General features: G+C 40.2%; 1 protein-coding gene across 1 annotated transcript in view; it reads right to left on the bottom strand.

Annotated features, from left to right (window-relative positions):
* Positions 1-17,355, bottom strand: part of IGHMBP2 (immunoglobulin mu DNA binding protein 2) — a 751,785-nt gene that overhangs the window by 625,284 nt on the left and 109,146 nt on the right. Inside the window, exon 4 of the mRNA XM_044067302.1 lies at positions 13,813-14,008. Coding sequence (XP_043923237.1) covers positions 13,813-14,008 — 196 coding nt within the window. The remainder of the gene's footprint in view (positions 1-13,812; positions 14,009-17,355) is intronic.

Here is a 17,355-nt window from a genome sequence, read left to right as displayed (position 1 = left end):
CTCTGTTTCAGCCGAGACCGAGACACTCGCGGTAGGCCTGGCCGTGGTTTCAGCCAAAACCGCGGCCCGCGTGTGTCGGTACTTGTCCTTCCATTTCTTAATTAAATGTGAAGTCGGAGTCTCCGATGGCATCTTATACGAAAAACTAGCCCCAAAAAATTCCTCTGCAAACTCCACCCGATGTCTAAGAGTGCGTCGGTTGAAGGAAGCACAGGCTGAACAGGCCGAGACGTCGTGGTCTGGGCCTAGGCAGGGGAAGCAGTAAGAGTGGAAATCCTTATGAGGTATTTGTTTCCCACAAGTTAAACAATTATTAACTTTATCTGACATCGGCTGAGGCAAGAAAGAGTCCCCAAAGGGGTACTTAGCTTTTTGAAGTCTTCGGTAGCTGAATTACAGGAGCTGGCCGACCGGCACTTGCGAACTGCTTCTGCTTCGGGCACCATGAGGCAAGAAAGACTGGGGAAGATGGCGTCGGCTGATGCTTTTATACCCCAGGCGCTCTGACGTCGGGGAAAGTGCGACATCAGCTGACGCCGGACCCAGACTTTGGAATCCGGCCAACTGAAGGGCTGCCTGAGGCAGGACAACCCATATGTGATGACTGCAGATGCATCCTTGAAGGACATCAGTAAATAACAAACTTGGCTCTCTACACAGGATCAAACCTTCTTAACTCCCATAGCCAGAATTGTTCTTGCTCGTACTCATCAACTATCCACACTTCTCTACGCCTCCTGCTTATTCACAAGCCTGAGTAAAACCATCCTGAACAAGCTCAGAACCTGCTATAATCATATTGCCAGATCTGCCACTGCCTCTGCCTATAGGACCCACCACTGCCTTAACCTCAAACTACTAGACTGGCTTGAACTACCTAACCTTCTACGGGCTAACCAACTAGTAACTGCTCACAAGATTGTCTACCAACCAGAACGGACACCTGATCTTAAAACTCTCATCAACCCCTACCAGAACCTTAAAACTCTTAGATCCTCCAACAAAATGCTAGCTTTCACCTTCAAAGCAAACAACTCAGCTGGGGAAGCTCTGTTTACCAACTCAGTTATTCTCTTCATACAGAACTAACCTTACAACCCTCTTCAACCCAATTAAAAAAAAAAAACCCTAATCAATATTTCACAATGCAATGGCTCTGTCCTTGTTCTATCCCTGGCTAATTCCCACACTCTTGTACTGTTTGCCCAGTTAGGGTCTCCTGGCATTGTCACTGAATCCTAACCAAGTTACTCTGTACAAACTTGTTGATTAAGTGAAGTCTAGTACGTATTTTAAGTAACCTATAAAGAGACACAAAAATAATAAATGAGCTTGTTGAATGTTGGGATTGGGAATTTGGAAAGTGACCTACATATATATTGTATAGCCTCTATCTAGAATTATACTAACAGTGGAAAGGTTTTAATATGTAAATATGTAACAGTTTCTCTGTATTGTGTTCCTCTATTGTATTGTATTGTGCTATTCTATCTTATTGTGTCTATATGGAGCTTTTCTCCCCGGGCCTCCGCTGAAAATGGACATATATCCAGTCGGAGTTTCCCGGTCAACAAATGTAAAATAATAAATAAATAATAAAAAAAAGTTATTTTTCTGAGCAAAAATTTCTCTAACCAGTCTTGGGAGTATCAGAGTGTATAAAGAAGAAACACTCAAAAGTAACCAGAAATTTAGCCACAGTAATAATAAAATTTGTGGCTTTGTTAATAACAATCAGAGGAATCCTAGCACAGCCTTAATTTCTTTTAATTTGAATCCAACTAATATACCCAATGGCTTAATTTCAGAACCACTGGCTAGCACAACAGACCTTATTGGAAATCCACAGTGTTTTTATGCATCTTAAGAGTATCAAAAATTACCCCAAGTTTAGGCTTCCCAACAATTAATACACTAGAAGGTGACTAAAATAAAACCTATAGTTACATGAATAAGATAATACATAATCAACCTGCTTATAGGACTTGATCAAGCATTCAAGTTTCCAAAACTGTAAAAATCATAGATCTCCTTTAGATAACATTAGGTTCATTTTCTGAGCACACATAACACAGTTCATTGCTACCAGCATATTCCTATTCTCAGTCTTAATTATTCTTATTTTAATCTAACGTTAATGCTATTTTGACAAGATAAAAAAAAGATTCACGTTCATGTTATTCCAATTATAATATCGGTTTTATCAGGTATGGAAAGTGAATTCTTAATGTCAAGTCCAATATCATATTCAAAGGCAGCAACAGCTGTACATGGGGAGGGATGTAAGTAACACACTTCTAAAATATACAGCTGGAATCAAACTCTGCAGTGATATACTCACTTTTTGGATAAAATATGTAATTTAAAATTTTTGATGCAAGTAATTGTATAGACAAGACTAGCACACCTGGAACAAATGATAAGTGTGAATTTTGAAACAGAAATTTCACTAATATTTAGCATATAACAAAATAAATTAATGATTTTGACACAGTTCTGCTATAGGACAAATTCACAGCACTGCCAGGTCCATTTAAAACCTCTTTAGGCTAGGTACCATTGCCGAAATGTTTTTTTTTCCTCCACAAACTTTTTTACTCACCTACTTGTTCATATACTCATTTTATAAAAAATTTCTAAGGTTGTGCTGCTTCTATTCTATTCTATTCTATTCTATTCACAAATGTTAGACTTTTTATGGTTTGTATATGCATTTGGAATTTTTTATATGTCTTTGGATTTTAATTTAATTCAATTAGATCTATATGTAGCACGTAACTTAGATCTTCAGCTTTAGAAGGTTAACAAAACAACAAGTCAAGCAGAAAATGATATGCAAAAGAAGAAGGGCTTACTGGCACTTTGTTATTTAATAAAAAATAGTTTTCAGTGTTTCTTCTTTGAGATTTGCTTTGCTTTTTAATGATACATGTTTTTAATTTATTTTATGCTTTTAGTGCTCTTCTCTTTCGATGTATATATAAACAAATGAACATATATATAAATAAATATATACATAGGTAGATACTAGGCTATCGGCCCAAGGGCCTAAGTAAGCCTAACCAACAAATATATATATATATATATATATATATATATATATATATATATATATATATACACACACACACACACACACACACACACACACACACACACACACACACACAAATATTTATGTGTATAATTTTCTGCCGCTGTTTCTTTCGGCTTTCTGAGGAAGAGATACTAGTCAGTGTTAACAAAACTTTTTAGTCAGGAAAGCATACAAAGAACACTCACACTACTTTTATGTGCCCTCCATAAACTGCTTACAAATGTAACAGAAGGGCGCAAGATGAACTGTTCCTTTGCAGTACAGGCAGTGTAGGTGAGGACCCATAACTAGAATTTTCTTGATACAAGGACACTGATATAGCTTAGGATACAGGATGATAAAGCCAGAATGCTGGATTTGTGAGTACTGAGGAAAATAACAGTGGGAAAACTTGAATTATTGGTTGCCAGAGCCCTAAGAAATCAGAAGGTAGAAAATGTTAAGGGGTAAACCTCAATGAATGAAAATAAAAGAAAATCCATAACACATAAATCAAATAGAAGGGTAAGAATCAACTGGTGCCAGTTCGAACTCTTTCCCTGTGCTCAATGAGAAAAAAAAAAAACATGGAAGGAGGTTCAGTACCACTGCTTATAGAAAAGGTAAATCCAGCCTCAAAACGGCACATCTAAGAGCTGCTGGAAAACATTACTCAAAAGTCTCAAGACTAGAGGCATAGGTCCTGTACACCCTAAAGCTAGAGTGCATCAAAGTAAGATCCTTCTCATTACAGCACACATTTTAAATGCAAAATAATTTCCACCGTCAAATGCCAGGCTACTGCTTAACAGAACACAGTAATGGTTAAAATTGGTAGGTCTGTACAAGTCTTTGACGAAACAAAAAGGACAGTGTCTAAATGATATTTATACAGTTTAAATTAAAAGCCATAACTAGAAATAACTTCAAAGTCAGCAGTAATGACAATCTGGTTGCTAGGTAGTAAGGAATGGCTTAGACACAAAATGCAACTGGGTGCTAAGTCATGAAAACAATGCCTGTCTTAGAAAATGGAGCACCTATCAAATTAAACTTATCTTTGTGGATAGTTCTGAAATGTTGATTACACATCAGGAAACATCTGAAGTGCTGTCGGCATTGTGGCATGAATAATACACTTCGACAAACACATCTTCACTGAAGTGTCTTTAAATTGCAAGTGTATTCTGTTATAAAATTTTGAAAGTGAAATATAAGCTTGTTGCAACCTAAGATGCAGCACTCTTTCAACATACTTTAAGTGAAAGGTAAAAGAGCTACATTTCTTACCTTATTATTTAGCAGTAATGTATAATAAAATGTCATACATTAACTCTTCTCTAAATTACCAATGCCCACATGTGTGCATATAGTCTATGACTCTGTATAAGAGAAAGAGAGTGTGTGTGTGTCTTTTCTGCAACATACTGGTTTCTTGTCTAGAAGGGGTTTTGCATCTACTGACTGCTGGGAAATGCACTGGCTTCTCAGCACCCTTTAAATTATAAAGTGGGTTATCGGAAAAAGGATGGATTCTTACTATAAAGTGTTACTTTATAAATTACACAAAACCTATGTGCTGAAGGTGTGCTGAATAGAGCAAAGAGGCTACCAATAAAATGTCTGACAGGTAGGCTACTTAAAATTCTCATTTAACTGCATAATAAAGAACTACAGATGTGTTCATGTGAGGGGCTTTGTTTCTATATCCCTGACAACTAACTACACCAGGTCCAAGGTTGCATTACCTCAAGAATATTTGTTTCAGCGGAAATTATACAGTAATTTTTATTTTAAGGTAAAGTACCCACAGCAATAGTAGAATAAGTAAATGTGTGAGGAGTGAGGTAAAGGACACAGACACCCCTTCCCAAAAATGCACATTATCATTTACAAAAGGTTTGTTTGCATATACTATACATGGTTTGCTTTACGCAGTTCAATGTCTATGCATAATTTATTGTATTCATTTCATTTGCAGTTTGAACAGCAACAAATCACTTGCTAATATAAAGTATTTTATTTATTTCTATTTGATGACTAGAATAGCATGACTGAGATGAATAAAGAATTTTGAAAATTAAAGAAATTAACAGAGTGTATGTACATATATGATGAAACAATTATCAGGAATTATATTCACATTGTACACCATTATGCAGTATAAAAATTAAAACCTTTATCTATAGTGTTACAGATATGGGAGAGAGGCAAGATGGAAGAGGAAACAAAGTGCAACAGTAATGGAGGGAGGGTATAATTACTGTACATAGGATGCCATTCGAAGTATATATAGAGAAAAAAAAAAGAAGTTATGTACTCACCATAACGTTCCATGTGAGTTGTTCATCTCACGTTCATTCTTACAGATGGGTTCAGAGTCGGCCAACTACAAAGCTTGAAGTCTTCACACAGCTCGAGGCCAAGTCCCTATCCCATGATGCACCTTGAGCTACCTCAGATCTTGTTTGCTGCATCTAATAATACCATACGCCATTCTGTCACTTTTTAAGGTAAAAACCATAGGAAAGACAAAGCAACCATGATAAAATATGAATCTCGGTCCTTGAAAAAACCTGGTGGGGGTAGGAGGGTGGGAAGTAAGAATGAAGGCGAGATGAACAACTCACATGGAACGTTATGGGGAGTCCATAACTTCTTTATGTAAATTGTTCTACCTCACCGTTCATTCTTAAAGATGGGTAGCGTCCCAAGCACCATCTTTCTCGGGTGGCTCACGGGAGTATGTTACTCAGAACAGTACAACCAAAGGAGGCCCTGTCGACTTTGTAATGAGTGATAAAGGTATGAGGTTTTCACCAAGTGGCTGCTGCAAAAATACTATCTATTGGTAGCTTGGCAGTAAAAGCTGAAGATGTAGAAACAGCTCTGGTTAAATGAGCCTTTATTTTGTGCTGCAGAGGAATATTGGCAGCTGAGTAAGTGAAGGTGATACAATCAGATAACTATTTTGAAAGAGTGTTTTTTAGCACAGGTCTACCTTTTCTGGAGTCTGAAAAGGAAATAAAGAGTTGTTCAGATCTTCTAAATTCTTTGGTTATATCTAGGTAAAAATCGAAGTTGTCTGTGAACATCAGTTTGTGCAGCAATTCTATGGTTTGATTAAGGTCAGCTTCAGTCCAAACTTTAGGTAAGAATGAAGGATTTGTTCGTAGTGAAACTCAATCAGAATGAAAAATCAGATAAGGGGGTTTTATAGACAAGGCCTGTAGCTCTGAAAATCTTCAGGCAGATGTGATGGCCACTAAAAAGACAACCTTCCAAGAAAAAAATGTAAAGTCGTATGAAGAGGCTGGCTCAAATGGAGGGAGAATGATGCGTGAAAGCATAAAATTTAAATTCCAAGGTCTATAAGGGGATTTGACAGGTGGTCTCAGGTGGAAAGTCCCTTTGAGAAAATCTTTGGATAGCTTGTGTGACATTACATTAAAGCCTTCAGTACCCAAATGAAAATTAGAGATTGCAGCGAACTGCACCCGAATGGTGGCTGCAGCCACTCCCTTATTGAAAAGCATAGTCAAAAAGTCTAGTTTGGAGGAAATAGGGGCTAGGTAAGGATCAATGTTATTTTGAGAAGCCCATATGGAAAATCTCTTCCATTTGCTGAGGTATAACGTCCTAGTAGATGATTTATGACAAGATATTAAAATATGTTGTGTTTCAGTTGAGAGATTATGGAACCTAGCTATGTTGGGAATTGGAGCAGCCAAGCTGTCAATTTCAGGGACTGAAGGGAGGGATGAAGAGCCCCCAACGAGTGCATCAGAAGGTCTGAAACTGGGTCTAGAATCCAAGACTCTTCCAATAGATGAGGTTGAAGAAAGGGGAACTAAATCTGACGAGGCCAGTGAGGGGCTATAAGAATGATGGTACTTCCCAGGGCTTTGGCTTTCTGTAATACTTTGGATATCAGGGGTATTGTCGGGAAGGCATAAAAGAGACCCGGAGGCCAATCGTGTACAAGTGCGTCTCTTGGGGCATCCCCCGGAGGGTAGATTAGGGCAAAGTAGCTTCTGCATTTTGTGTTCATGGTGGATGAAAAGAGATCGCAGCAAAGCTGGCCCCATCTGCAGAATATTCTTTCCGCTATTTCTTCTTTGAGGGGACCACTCGTAAGGCAAAAAGATTGGCCAACTCACTTTGTCTGCTATCACGGTGGATTTCCCTGGGATGTGCACTGCTATCAGAAAGCGCTGGGTGGAGGTAGCTCAATGCCACACTCTTAGGGCCTTTCGACAAAGGAGATAGGACCTGGTTCCTCCTTGTTTGTTTGTACACCAGACCACAGATATGTTGTCTATCTGAATTGCAATTGTCCCTAGGGGGAGAGAGTCCAGAAAGTACTGCAACGCCAAGAGTATCGCTCTCATCTCCAAGACAGTGATATGCAGATGTGTCTCTTGTTCGGCCCATGTGCCTTGGGCTGTTCTTCCTCAAAATGCCCCGCCCACCCAATCAGAGAAGCGTCCGTGATCACAGTAGCCGATGGTGAGGCTAGGATAAAAAAAAACGACCTATCGTTACTTGGAGAGAGGTCAACCACCACCGAAGATACTTTTTGCAAGAATTTGTTAGAATGATGAGATGAGAAATTGGAAGTTCTTGATAGGACCATTGCGTGAACAGGAGCCACTGTAGAATCCACATGTGCATACGACCCAATGGAATCGCTATTATTGCAGGTGCCATCGTCCCCAACAACTTTAGCACTTCTGGGGCTGGCACCTTGTCTTTGGATACGACATTCAGAATTTGCTGACAAAGTACTGATATCCTTTCTGATGGAAGTTTTAAAGTGGTGGTGGTGGTGTCCAATTCTGCTCCGATAAAAACGATATGTTGCAATGGCGACAAGGCAGATTTTTCTGAGTTTATGGTAATCCCCAGTTGATTGCAAAGAGTAAGCATGGTGTGTCCCTGGCTTGTATAAGCTGATGCCTGGTGGTGGCGGTTAGGAGCCAATCATCTAAGTACGGAAACACCTGGAATCCCAAACACCTCAGGTGAGCCGTGACCATTGCCATAAATTTGGTGAACACTCTGGGGGCAATAGTGAGACCAAAGGGCGGGGCTCGGAACTGGTAGTGATTGGCTCCCAGCCGGAAGCACAAATGATCCCTGGATGGTCTGGCCATTTTTATGTGGTAGTACGCATCTTGGAGATCTATCGAGCACATCCAATTGTCTTTCCCTAAGAAGAGAAGTATAGACTGTAGCGTAGCCATACGGAACTTCTCCTTCTTGACAGATCTGTTTAGTCTGCTGAGGTCCAAAATAGGTCTCCAGTCCCCTGTCTTTTTTGGAACTAAAAAGAATTTTGAGTAAGTTCCGGATCCTATCTGGTCTGCTGGGACTGGTTGGATGACTCTTTCTCTAGCAATCTTTGGACCTCTACTGTTGCTTGTTCCCTGTAACTGGGTGGAACGTCTGGGATTTTTGTTATCAAGAGGGGAGGAGTGGCGAAGGGAATAAAATATCCTCTGGAAATTATGCTTTGTACCCAGTTGTCATTTGTTATTTTTAGCCAGGTGTCTGGATACAATGATAAGTGACCCCCAACTGCCTCCAGAGTAGGACAGTTGGGCCTCCTTTCAGGAGCGCTGGTAGGGCTTCCCAAAGAACTGGTTTCTGTCTCCCTGACTTGCCGGACCCCCCTCTGCCACGAGGGCGGAGTCTTCCATTATTGCCCCCTCCTCTGCCCCTGGGGGGGGGGGTACACCATGTGTCCAGAAAGGCTCCTTGGGCTTTTTGGAACCACATTTTTCCTCCCTTTTGACCCTTGGAGTAGGGTCTAGTTGGGGGTGGAAAAATGGACTCAGATGGCAGACAGAGTCTTTCCTTCCTGCTCACAACTGGTCAGTTTCCTTAACTTTGGGCCTGAAAAGGGACGAGCCATCAAAGGGGGTGCTGACAAAGGTTGACTTAAAGGGCTCCGCAAAGGAACATAAGCGCATCCAGGAGTGTCTCCTAAGAGCAATTCCTGTACCTGCTGCCCTACTCATTCCATCAGCTGCATATGAAATCAGATGCATGGAAGCGTTCACTATGGAATTAAGGGTAGCAAGCTGGGACGCAACCTTGTCCATAGCTCCCTCAGCTACCGTACCCTGTAGAGTATCTTCAAGCTCTTTTAGGAGGTCTCTTTGCAGTCTTGTGAAATGTGTGAGGTAGTTCAGTAAACGCATGGTAAAAGTCACTGAACTAAACATGCACTACCCGTATCTATCTATGACCCTAGAGTCTCTGTTAGGAGGATGGACAGAAGAAGAAGTTTCCGACATCTCCTTTTTGGTGGCTGCCACCGCCACCACCATGGCATCAACATACACTCCATTTGTGAGAAAGGTCTTATCGTGAGGGGCAGAAATAAATTTATTGGACCTCCTAGGGACAGGCTCCATGGTGTCTGGAGACTCCCACGCCCTTTGTGAGACCAGCTCCAGAAGCTCATCAAAGGGCAGAGACACCCAAGAGGTGGAGCACTGAGACCCAAAAGCTTTCAGGAGGACCGACTCATTCTCAGTAGGGTTGGTGGGCTTCCAGCCACCCCTCTGCATTAAGATTTCCAAGATATCTACAAATGAGATATCTTCAGAGGGGGATGGTGGGGGCCCTTCTGATTCATCTAAGTCATCTAAGTCAGATGTGATAGACTCCTGCGGGAAGTTTAGATGCTTCCTCTTGCAAATTCTCTTCCTGGGAACCTTATCAATGGGAGCTTCTGGTGAGGTCTCGGAAGAGCAAGGACCACCCAGTGCGTCTTCCTGAGGCTCAGGGTCTCTACGCTTCAAAAGGATCTGTGAGGCAGAAGTAGACACAGGCACTTTTAGGGAAGAGGTGTTGGTCCTGAAGTTGTGGATGTCCTGAAGGACATTACTCTCCTCATGGCCTCAAACGCACCCCTGCTCCAGTGGGAAGGAACTGCTGGATCCGAAGAAACAGATGACTCCCTCGGCACTGTAACAGTGAGCTCCGATCCAGAGGTAGAAGCCGAACTCATCTGAGCCGAAGCCCCAAGAGGCAAAATCGGAACCAAAAGGTCGGTCCAACTATCCTCTCCAGACCCGAATGGTGAGTGTCGGCTCCCAGACTCCTCGATGGACACTGAGGAAATCTGAGTGATCAGAACTGATGGCACTGGAGCAGGCGTCAGTTCCGAAGGCTCCACAATCATCAGGTCCAACTCCTCCAGCTCTGACAGATCAGTATGGCTCAGAAGAGGAAGAGAAGTAGATAGAGGAACAGTTTTTGGTTCCGAAACCACTTGGGTCGGAGATGATAAAAATTTTGCAAACACCGGTGCCTGTAACAACTTCTGCACCACACGATCCACATCCAAATCAGATAGGCTTATCAAGGACCGAGATTGGTGACTTCAGTACTGTGGAGACTGGTTCCAGGACTGGGGACAGGTTCCGAAAGGGTAAGACGCTTGGCTCCGAAGGCTGTGGAGCTGACGTCAAAGGTTTTTTTTTATTTTGTCGGATCCACAACTCTCTGTTCCGATGATTAAGACTTAGAGGACTTGGAAGATTTGAGGGATTTACTAGCTTTATCATGGTCGCCCAAAGCTTCTTGAAAGGATGATTTTAATAGGCCTCTGTGAATTAACTTTCTTTTTCTTTCATATAGTACACGGCTACTAAAAGAATGGCAGATGGAGCAACTCTCTTGCAAGTGCAAAGCACCCAAACAATAAACGCAATTAATATGACCATCAGACACACACATTTTCTGTCCACACTTTGGACATTTTTTAAACCCAGATTTGGGTTGTTTATCCTTATCCTGGTCAGCCATGAGAAATATCTAAATGCACACAAGAAAACCTGTAATAAAGTTATATCAAAACATACACACACAAGTGTTCAACAAATTCAATGAACACACAAGTATTTTAAATAGTAAGCAGCCCTTAAAAAACAAATGGGTTCTATAATACTAAATAGAATCTAACTGTTAAAGTTCTAGAAACACACTCTAATAAGCTATAAATGTCTGCTAAAACACACTTCTACTAAACTACTTAACACTTTTCTAAGCTATAAAAGGCACACCAAAAAGAAGGGAAGGGAGATAATAAAGGCCTGATAAACGAAGGCCAAAATGGCTATAAAAGGACGATCAGAAGTTAAGCTAGACACTAATTCAAAATGTTAAGTAGTTATTAAATTGAAAAACTATTAATAAAGTTTGTAAAGATAAACTTTTTCCAGAAGAAAAAACTATACTGGCCCAAGCTGTGAGGAAACCTCCGATCTGTTGCAGCGGCAAACTAGACCTGAGGTAACTCAAGGTGCATCATGGGATAGGGACTTGGCCTCAAGCTGTCTGAAGACCTTGAGCTTTGTAGTTGGCCGACTCAGAGCTGAAGATTGGCTCTGAACCCATCTGTAAGAATGAATGGCGAGATAGATCAACTTCACATCAGAGGTTATTCATTAAGGAGAGTTGTGGGAAGGGTATGGTTACATACAGAGAATATTTCAAGTTAAAGAGAATAGTAATTTGACCTGGATGGATTAAAGGTTATGTTACATTATACTCTCCAGTTCACAGTTTAATGTAGGTGCTTTTTCTAGTAATAGGAAGAATTTTGTTGAATTATTTTCTTATATGATAATTTCACTTTAGTACAGCAACAGTTCAATCTACTGGTAAGGTATTGGCTTGTTTCTGTCCTCATATCAAATACAGGCTTTTTGTTTGCTTGTTTCTGTTCTCAGATCAGGGGAAAATAATTATATAACTTTGCTACATGTATTGAGTATAGGGTGTCCCCACCAAGATTATCAGAGCTGGTAGCAGGTACTTGACTTATATTTTGTATTTAAAGTTGTCTAGGTAGCCTGTATCTGCTGATAAGATTAAACCAACACACGGCCAGCAATCATCATTAGGATGCTGTGTGTGGTTCTCAGACACTGAGGATTTTTTGGAGCTCTAGCCAATGCAACTTCTGAAGTGGTATGAGGTGGCATGTTTTATTATGAAGGTTTGTAGTGAATTTAGCTATTTTGTTACAAAACTTCTAAAGTTTGCTTAGGTGTATTTTTGAATGTTATGGGATTGCACAAAGAAGTGTTAGAAGTAGTAGGACCTGTGGAGTTAGGTATGACTTTGTTTTGTATAGCACTCCAAGTTTTTAGTTAGTTTTAGTTAACACCTTTAATGAAACCTTAAATTCCACAGAAAAAACATGGTTTTACAATGTATAAATTCACTTTTAAACTGTCAAGCACAAAAGTGCACTCCCCGTTAATAGTACTGGACAGTATGACAATTAATAAAAATATATCCCCTAGCTTAAAACACACTTTCCTCAATAGGAAAGTAAATTTGAACATTAAAAATAATATGGGAAGTTTTTTCTCCAAAGAGAACATATCTGCCTAGGAAAGGAACACCACAAGAAGACCATTGATCCTTGAAAGCCTGCAGAGGAGTGCTCAGAGGAGTGCTATCTTCTGCAGTAAGAAAGCTCTGAAGGACTTATGCCCACAGCTACCTTTTACTCAGCTCAGAAGGGGTGGAAGTATCAAAGCACTGCGCATGTACAGTATAGAGAAAACATAGAGTGGGAACGTGAATTTTCTGAACTGAAAAGAGGCTGTATGGAGGTGGTACAAAAACAGAAGTCAAAATGAAGAAGAATGCAAGGGTGCAAAAAGCTGCTCAGATACTTATATCTGACTAATGAAGCACTTTTTAAATGAAAGAACAATAAAGCCCTGATATAGCTTGTTGTTGAAACTGGTAACATACAAGTCAAGAGAAGAACTCTAAGGAGCTTTATTTTTAGTCTGGAAAGAGATTGTTAAGGAGAGGTGCAGCTACAGTTCAAGATAAAACAAGTAGATGATCTTCATGAGTCTCTGTTCTAATGCTGGCTTACCTGTACAAGTTTTATAAACTGAACTGCAAACAATCACAAATCTTAGTCTGTCCAAAGTGTCATACTAAACCTGCCTAAAGGACATGATGCATTATTAGAAACAGGCAGTAAAGTTATGAAGCAGTCAGTTAGTTACACGCACTATGTACTTACATTCTTACTAGCATTAAATACAAATGTCAACAGAAAGGTTTCCTATTGCAACCAAACTGTGGAGAAAAAAAGGTACTATACTCAGAGATGAAGAGAAGGTCCTACATTTAGGAAACTTGCACACTCAATGTAGTATTCATGTCCCTTTATCACCCCTATCTACATTTACCAGTAAATGACCACACACACAAATCACCTTCTGAAGTTATAAGAAAAAGAATGCAATCTGGAATGCATTATTAAACATGCTAGAGTTTAATGGCATGTAATGTCACACTGTTGCTCCAACTAACCAAAATTATTCACCTATTTTACATACATATTAAATTATCTGTTTGTTTGTTAACTGGTAAAACTATGAGAATAAGTACCACCTTCTTGCAGTTGCCAAAAGTTACACTGGATTGCACTGAATACAGTATGAATCAGCCCCAGGACTACAGACTGGAGTCTGTCAGCAGCTCATATCCATATTAATCTACAGTGTACTGTTAGATTATATTATTAACATGGAACAGATACAGGCAACAGTTGCAAGGGTGTATCAGTTTCCTGATAATGCCAGTATCCCTAATGATGACTGAGTGACAACCTGGCATTCATAAAAGATTAACTATCAATGTCACCTGGTTAATGGACTTCATAAAAACTTTTTTAAATTACTTACTTTTTGAGTCTCTTGTAAGTAACATCATTTGCTAATTTCAGTATTGTATAGGATATCTCTTTATCCAGGTTTAACCCATCATGGGATTCATCAAATGCCACAGTAATGGACTTCTGGGTAATACGCGTCACAATTCCTGAAGCAAGCTGCTCTGACTGGTCAGTACTTTGGGAGTCATAAAGTCCAGCAATATCACCTATACAAAGGAATCCAAATGGAGAACATAAGATAAATTGTGCATAGTAAATATTTAAGGTAAATTGTGAACAGTAAATATTTTAATTGTTTAATACTGGTATAGTATTCAGTTGCAAACAAAATAAATATGGCATCTCAAAACTACTAAAGATATAAACTGTGAAATCAGCACTAATAAAAGAGGCATACGAGAATATCTGCATCTTACAGCTGCTTCATATGTTCATAAGTACCAAGTCATCAGTCTGCAAGCCATTACAAGCCAGAATTTCAAAAGTTCCCTGCATCCAGGAAGGCAAGACAAGCTAGAATGGGGGAGACTTTGTGGCTGTCCATCCAATTATTGGATGGCGCAGTGGTGCAGCAGTAGCGTTGTCACCTTATACCAATGGTTCTCCAGTTCAATTCTCGGCTGGAGTGCCTTCTGTGTGGAGTCTGCATGTCCTCCCTGTGTTCGTGTTGGTTTCCTCCAGGTGCTCCGGTTTCCTCCCACGTTTCAAAGATATGCATCTGTAGCATTTCTCCCCAGGCCTCTGTTAACAATTGGCCCCATTCCAAGCCAGACTTTCCTAGTAAACAAATGTTAAATAAATAAATAAAATTATTTAGGTTTACCCTGAAGTCAGCAAAGGTACTAGTCTGTTTAACAAGTAGTGGAAGTTGTTCCAGGGGAAAGGGATATTTTGGTATATGACTCTATCGTGCCAAAATATCCTATTTATCTAGTGAGGTAGTCTGAGTTCCTTTAACCAGGTATTTGCAAGTATCATTGAGGAGGTCAAAGAGGGTTGGATCTTTCCTGGCTCAAAAGACTAGACAGATCTTCAAGGAGGAGTCTATAAGAGACTGAGAAGAGAAATAGGGCTGACGGCCCTGATAAGGCTTAAGTTCAGTTATATGTTTAGACAAATACATCCCAAAAGGTACATTATATTCAAAAATGGGTTTGACAATATATAAGTAAAGGGGGAATTAAGACTTCGCTGGATCTAGTGGAGATGCTTTTGGAAATTAAAAGAACCAGACAGAAGGCTTTTCAAACTAATGTGGAAACACGAAGCTCAAACAATAAGGAATTATCAAAAAGAGTGCACAGATCCCCTACAACACTGCCTGATTGGAGCGATGTGTCACCTGTGGTATTTAAAAATGTTTTGTTTGCCAAAATGACAACATTTTCTCTCGTTTAATTTGAGACCATTTTCCTTGCACCAACTGTTAACATGATCTAACAAGTTGAAACAATTGTGAGTCAGTGGAAGAGAGAATAACCACCCAAACTACACTCATCAGCAAAAACAGACAATCATAGGCCAGGACTGGAGGCCTGAAGCTCTGAGAAATTGATGCCAAATAAGTGAGGGCCCAACACTGTGTCTTGTGGTAAACCACTGGTAAGTTTTTTTGCTTTCAGAAGTAGCACCTACAACTCTAACTGCATGGATTTTGTAAGATGACCAGTTACCTACCCAATGCATGGGTCTATATCACAACATCGAAGATGCATTACTTTGAATGCATCTTCATTGAACCCATACAAATGAAAAATGAAAACAGCAAAACTACATATGAGCGATTTCTTTCCCTGGGAAAGAAATTGCTTGTCCAAAAAAAAATATATATATATATATATATATATATATATATATATATATATATATATATATATATATATATATATATATATCACTACACACAAAACAAAGTGGGTGGCTTTAGCCCCCACACCCCCCAACGTGGGGGACTGTGCCCCCCACACCCCACCTAACTAAATATACCAACTTTGAGATTGCACTACAGTTTACAAAACAGCAAACTACCGGAGGTGGGCAAGCGATTTCTTTCCCAAGGAAAGAAATCGCTCATATGCCCCTTCGCTGTTTTCAGTTTTCGTTATTTTAAGTTCAGTGAAGACACATTCAAAATTATGCGTCTTCGACATCTAATAGGAACCCCAATGCACAGCATAGGTTCATAGCTATACTAGACTAATGACCACAGGGGCCATAAGCCTAGTCATGCATCCCAAATGTATATGACAAGTTTAGGTACCTTAAGATTATTTTAAGAGGTCTGTGTAGGCTAGGGCTTGGGTGGACAAGTATTTGCAGGCTGCCTCTGTCCATTACAGACATAGATGCCAGACAAGGTTGAATTTCTGATTCCCCATCCAATGATCCAAGCTATACTTGAACTGGGTTAAAGGAAGAACACTGCTTCACACGGATGGGAAGCCTGTCCCAGGGAAGGGGTAGTCTCTGAGATACATATCTGTCCCTCCAATGTTTACTATTTATGTCACAAGTAAAGTTTAATTTCCTAGATCAAGTAATTCTGATTATATTTCTTTCGCAATTATGCACACAGCAGGATCCAGGGAAGTCTTGTATGCCAAGCATACGTCATCCCTCAATAGTTTGTAGGAGACTGACTACAGGGACAGGACTTTGAGGCAATCTATGCAGGATATTTTGTTGACATCCTGTATCCTTTTTGTGTGGAACCTCTTTGGATGTTTGAGATGTTGCATGTTCCTGGACTGGTACAACCGAAGAGGACACTGTACGCCAAGGCTGGTCTGATGAGGACCAAATGCAGCAGAGACATGACTTCTTTGGACCTAGATGCTATACCCATGCATAAGAGTTGTGCAACTCAGAATGATTTCCACATCAGTGTAGACACACGATGGTCAAAGGGCAGACTACTGTCAACGTGTTTTCTCAAATCTCTGACTACTGGCTGTACTCTCAGGGGTGTGTTATCAATGAGGTGGATCCCAGTGGTAGCGGACTTCTCAGATTACACTATTATACATTTATGGCATTGAGCTTTAGACCAAAGCTCTGTCATCTGTTATTTGTCTGAGTCAGCCTTTCTTGGTGGATATTAGTATCTTGGGGGAATTCTTTCACTGCCCACAATTTTCAATAGTCTGCAAACATGGTTATCCAGAGGGCCTTGACGTTGGCCTTGACTTCAGAGAAGGCCCTGAGGGACTCTACTCATGACCAGCCTCTTTGTAGAGATGGATTTCCCTACCCTAAATTCCTGGGTCCTATCTAAGGGTCTCCTAACTATCCAGAAGGTGACATAGGGGTTAATATCCAATTCCTTGAGTTTGTCTACAATGCTTGCATGGAGTATTGTATCAAATGTACTGACCAAGTCAAGTTAGGCAGTATACACTGTTCTGCCCTTATCCACTGCTTTGGTGACTTTCTCAAGGAAGTCCACCAGAGTAAGAATGCATGATCTGCCCTTAATGAAACCAAACTAGGTTGGATCCAGAGTCTGAAGATTTTCTATATCATCATTAATCATTTCCATGATAATTCTTTCCTT

This window comes from Protopterus annectens, chromosome 3.part1, assembly GCF_019279795.1.
Source record: "Protopterus annectens isolate FY-2018-M chromosome 3.part1, PAN1.0, whole genome shotgun sequence".
Taxonomy (NCBI): domain Eukaryota; kingdom Metazoa; phylum Chordata; order Ceratodontiformes; family Protopteridae; genus Protopterus; species Protopterus annectens.
The sequence above is the reverse complement of the archived record's forward strand: the minus strand, read 5'-3'. Positions and strand labels throughout refer to the sequence as shown.